We start from the raw sequence: 5,715 nt of genomic DNA, 5'->3' as shown, positions 1-5,715 counted from the left end.
GCCAGGCTCTTTTATGAAATTGAAAAAACAGGAACACTTCCAAATAGCTTTTTTGAAGCCAACATCACCTTAATACCAAAACCAGATAGAGATGCTGCCAAAAAAGAAAATTACATACCAATATCCCTGATGATCACAGATGCAAAGATTCTCAACAAAATCCTGGTGAACAGGGTCCAGTGCCTCATCAAGAAGATCATTCACTTTAATCAAGTAGATTTCATCCCAGGAATGCAAGGCTGGTTTAACATCCATAAATCTATCAACATAATACACAACATAAACAACAAGAAAATAAAAATCATATCGTCATATCAATAGACACAGAAAAAGCATTTGATAAGGTTCAACACCCATTCTTGATCAAAACTCTCAGCAAGATAGGAATAAAAGGAACCTTCTCAATATAGTTAAAGTTATCTACCAGAAGCCAGTGGCAAATAGTATCCTCAATGGAGATAAACTAAAATCCTTCCCTCTAAATTCTGGCACAAGACAAGGCTGTCCTCTCTCACCACTCCTATTTAACATAGCACTGGAAGTACTCTCTATAGCGATTAAGCAAGAAAAAGATATCAAGGGAATCCAGATAGGAAAGGAAGAAGTCAATCTCTTACTGTTTGCAGATGACATGATACTCTACTTAGAAAACCGTAAAGACGCTACCAAAAAGCTTCTAGAAATAATAAATTCATATAGCAATGTGGCAGGCTACAAAATTAACACACAAAAATCAATGGCCTTTTTATACACTAATAATGACAGGGATGAAATAGACATTAAGAGAACAATCCCATTCACATTAGTACCACACAAACTCAAATGTCTTAAAGTCAACCTGACTAAAGATGTGAAGGACCTATACAAAGAAAACTATAAAACACTGCTCCAAGAAATAAGAGAGGACATGAGGAAATGGAAACACATACCTTGCTCATGGATTGGCAGGATCAACATCATTAAAATGGCAATACTTCCAAAAGCATTGTACAGATTTAACACGATTCCTCTAAAGATACCCATGACATTCTTCAAAGAAGTGGATCAAACACTTTTGAAATTCATTTGGAACAATAAACAACCTCGAATAGCTAAAGCACTCCTTGGGAAAAAATATAGGAGGCATTACTTTTCCCAATTTTAAGCTGTATTACAAAGCAATAGTTATAAAAACAGCATGGTATTGGAAGAAAGACAGAACCTTAGATCAGAGGAATAGGCTTGAGTACTCAGAGAAGGTTCCTCAGACATATAACCACCTAGTTCTTGATAAGGGAGCAAGAAATCCTAAATGGAGCAAGGTAAGCCTATTGAACAAGTGGTATTGGTACAACTGGTTAGCCACTTGCAAAAAAGTGAACTTAGACCCCCAGCTAACACCATGTACAAAGATAAAATTCAAATGGATTAAAGACCTTGATATCAGATCTGAAACTATAAGGTATATAGAACAACATGTAGGTGAAACACTCCAGGACATTGAGACTAAAGGCATCTTTAAGGAGGAGACAGCACTTTCCAAACAAGTGGAAGCAGAGATAAACAGATGGGACTATATTAAGCTGAGAAGCTTCTGCATCTCAAAGAAAATAGTGCCCAGAATACAAAGGCCACCCACTGAGTGGGAGAAATTATTCACCCAATACTCATCAGATAAAGGACTAATATCCAAAATTTACAAGGTACTGGCAGAACTATACAAGAAAAACACAAGTAACCCCATCAAAAAATGGGGAGAAGAAATGAACAGACACTTTGAAAAAGAAGAAAGGCAAATGGCCAAAGGGCACATAATAAGATGCTCAACATCACTAATCGTCAGGGAGGTGCAAATCAAAACTACTTATGAGGTACCACCTCATGCCACTGAGATTGACACACATCACAAAAAAAAAAAAAAGAAAGAAAAAGAAAAAGAAAACAAGCAGTGCTGGCGGGGATGTGGAGAGAAAGGAACTCTTTTTCACTGCTGGTAGGAATGCCGTCTAGTACAACCTTTATGGAAAGCGATATGGAGATTCCTTCACAAACTGGAAATTGAGCTTCCATACGATCCAGCTATACCACTCCTGGGAATATACCCAAGGAACACAAAAATACAATACAAAAATCCCTTCCTTACACCTATATTCATTGCTGCGCTATTTACAATAGCCAGACTCTGGAAACAACCAAGATGCCCTTCAACAGATGAGTGGTTAAAGAAACTGTGGTACATATACACAATGGAATACTATGCAGCCATCAGGAGAAATGAAATCATGCATGGATGTACATGGAATCTATTATACTGAGTGAAGTAAGTCAGATGGAGAAAGAAAGAACCAGAATGGTTTCACTCATCTATGAGCTTTAAGAAAAATGAAAGACATTTTTAATACTATCTTAGAGACAAGAGATATGAGAGTGGTAGAGGCAGCTCATGACATGATGCTCATCGCATAGAGTGATGAGTACAGTTGGAGAGATGACTACACTGAAAACTATCATAAAAATGTGAATGAATGAGGGAAGTAGAAAGACTGTCTCGAGTACAGGTGTGGGGGGGGTGGTGAGGAGGGAGATCTGGGAAATTGGTGGTGGGAGTGTTGCACTGGTGAAGGGGGATGTTCTTTACATGACTGTAATCATACAACTATAATCATATTTATAATCATGGTGTTTCAATAAAGATAATTATTTAAAAAAAAAAGAAAAAGAAAAAAAGAGATGGAATGTTACATCCCATTTAAGGAAAGCATGCACCAGACGTGGTTTGTTCCTTCCCTGGTGCAGTGGCTTCCTCTAAAAAAAATATTTGCAAAGGGCCCTTTGCGTGGATTATTGGTGGTAATTCCAACCTGACTGTAACATTACATTTTTCTTTCTATTTGGCCACTATAGAAATCCAGCCTGAGCTCTTCTGCAGACAAAGAAATGTCAGTGCCAAAAGCCCGCCAAAAGTCCCCTGCTGGGTAGTTTGCATAACATCGTGCCAACAGCTTGTTTTTCTAAGTCTAGCTCTATGATGGTAAACAATTATTTTCGTCCCCCCTAAAATCTATTTTGCGGCTACTACATAGACATCCAAAAAAATCTCTGCCTCTCTCCTCCTGGTTTCTTGAAAAACCTGCTTTTTGCTAAACCAAAAACATTTCTGGCTCTGGTTTCGATGCCCTCCAGCAGAGCTCTTTCTCTCTTGAAGAATGGTCTTCTAATAAGTTAATTAAGGCTTGTTTCGCTCTCCTGCTCTTTGAGAACACCCTGCATTCCAGAATCTCTCTTTATAAAATATCATCGGCTGAAAAATAAATTTGTCTCTTGCCCTTGGGCGAAGGTCCCCATACAATGTATTTTGTGTGGTTTCATTTATTTCATATTTCATATTCGTCCACTCGTGCTCATGCTTCTCTCTCCGTGAAAGGTTCCTGGACCCCATGAAGGTTCTGATTCCAGGAATGCCCACAGTTATTCCTCCTGGACTCACTCCGGAACAAGAGAGAGCTTATATAGTGCAACTGCAGATAGAAGACCTGACTCGTAAACTGCGCACAGGAGACCTGGGCATGCCCCCTAACCCTGAGGACAGGTCCCCTTCCCCTGAGCCCATCTACAATAGTGAGGGGAAGCGGCTCAACACCCGAGAGTTTCGTACCAGCAAAAAACTCGAGGAGGAGCGGCACAACCTCATCACGGAAATGGTTGCACTCAACCCTGACTTCAAGCCGCCTGCAGATTACAAACCACCAGCAACACGTGTGAGTGATAAAGTAATGATTCCACAAGATGAATATCCAGAAATCAACTTTGTGGGCTTGCTCATTGGGCCCAGAGGGAACACCTTGAAGAACATAGAGAAAGAATGCAACGCCAAGATCATGATCCGGGGGAAAGGGTCTGTGAAAGAAGGGAAAGTGGGGCGCAAAGATGGCCAGATGTTGCCTGGGGAAAATGAGCCACTTCATGCTCTGGTTACTGCCAACACCATGGAGAATGTGAAGAAAGCGGTAGAACAGATCAGAAACATTCTAAAGCAGGGGATTGAGACCCCTGAGGACCAGAATGACCTCCGGAAGATGCACCTTCGGGAGTTAGCTCGCTTGAATGGGACCCTTTGGGAAGACGATAACAGGATCTTAAGACCCTGGCAAAGCTCAGAGACTCGCAGCATTACCAATACTACGGTGTGCACCAAGTGCGGAGGGGCCGGCCACATTGCTTCCGACTGTAAATTCCAAAGGCCTGGAGACCCCCAATCAGCTCAGGATAAAGCACGGATGGATAAAGAATATTTGTCCCTCATGGCTGAACTGGGGGAAGCACCTGTCCCAGCATCTGTGGGCTCTACTTCTGGCCCAGCGACCACACCTCTGGCCAGTGCACCTCGACCTGCTGCTCCCGCCAACAACCCTCCTCCACCGTCTCTCATGTCTACCACTCAGAGCCGCCCTGCTGTGGATGAATTCCAGTCCTTCCAACAGTCGACCGTATGGGCATGCATGGAGGTGGCCCGGGGGGTCCTGGAGGTGGCCCGCACAGTTTTCCACACCCGTTACTTAGCCTGACAGGTGGGCACGGTGGACACCCCATGCAGCACAACCCGAATGGACCACTACCTCCATGGATGCAGCCACCTCCGCCACCGATGAACCAGGACCCCCACCCGCCTGGGCACCATGGCCCTCCTCCAATAGATCAGTACCTGGTTGGGGTCTATCGCATCAAGGAAAAGGTATGATGCCCCCGTGGCCTATGGGCATGATGCCGCCACCGCCACCTCCTCCCATTGGGCAGCCCCCGCCCCCTCCCTCTGGCTCGCTTCCCCCATGGCAGCAGCAGCAGCAGCAGCAGCAGCAGCAGCAGCAGCAGCAGCAGCAGCAGCAGCAGCAGCAGCAGCAGTAGCAGCAGCAGCAGCAGCAGCAGCAGCCTCCTCCGACCAGCCGCCCAGCAGCAGTATGGCTTCCACTACCCCCTTGCCATGGCAGCAAAGATCCCTCCCTGCGGCAGCGATGGCTTTCCGCGCCCATTGGTGACCCTTCCAGGCAGACAGCCTCAGCAGCGCCCCTGGTGGACAGGATGGTTCGGCAAAGCAGCCTGAGTTATTTTTGTGGACGGAATCGGAACACGCTGGCTCCATATCGTGACATTTTTATTAATTGTTTTCTTTTTTCCTTTGTTATTTCTTCTGATCCGTAGTCAGACGCGTTATCCATTGCGCCACTGGCCCCGCACTCCTTTGTTATTTCTTATCTCTTCCTTTCTTCAGACTCCGTCCAAGGAGATGCTCTCCCGGTCTTCTGCTGCAATTAGATACCTTTTCCTTTCTCCATTCCTCGTTCTTCTTTCCAAGGAGAGGGGAACAAATGGTTTTCCACACAGGCTTCGGCCACTCCAGTCAGGCTAGTTAGGGGTGTGCCTTGGGCTATTAAGACTTTCCGGGGCCACAGCCACCTCGAGGTGTGTGTGCTTAAATGTGGGATTTTTGTCTCTGCCACTTCGTAGAATAGTGGGTTCATCTCCAGACCTGGGTTCCACGTCCATCCTGGTGCCCCGAGACCTTGGACTTGTCTACCAACCCAAGAGTCCTGCACACTTCTGGGCACCCGAGTTGCCTCAGATTCTATTTGTTCCTCTCCTTCCTGGAAGGCTGCCTTTCTCATTTGATTTAATGCCAGACGTTTGACTGTTTTGCAGTGTCTTAAGGGTTTGAGCCCCTTGTTTTTGTTCTGCTTTCTC

At 44.7% G+C, this 5,715-nt stretch overlaps 1 protein-coding gene across 1 annotated transcript; it reads left to right on the top strand.

Annotated features, from left to right (window-relative positions):
- The first annotated feature begins 3,431 nt into the window (after positions 1-3,431).
- On the top strand, positions 3,432-5,155 carry LOC126022098 (splicing factor 1-like). The gene is given in 4 exon segments (XM_049782953.1): positions 3,432-4,433; positions 4,435-4,469; positions 4,471-4,711; positions 4,928-5,155. Coding segments are annotated over 4 exon segments (1,422 nt in total). The 5' UTR covers positions 3,432-3,437; the 3' UTR covers positions 5,078-5,155.
- Positions 5,156-5,715: the final 560 nt, after the last annotated feature.

The sequence above is a fragment of the Suncus etruscus genome, chromosome 11 (assembly GCF_024139225.1).
Source record: "Suncus etruscus isolate mSunEtr1 chromosome 11, mSunEtr1.pri.cur, whole genome shotgun sequence".
Lineage (NCBI taxonomy): Eukaryota > Metazoa > Chordata > Mammalia > Eulipotyphla > Soricidae > Suncus > Suncus etruscus.
This window is presented reverse-complemented; position numbering and strand designations above follow the sequence as displayed.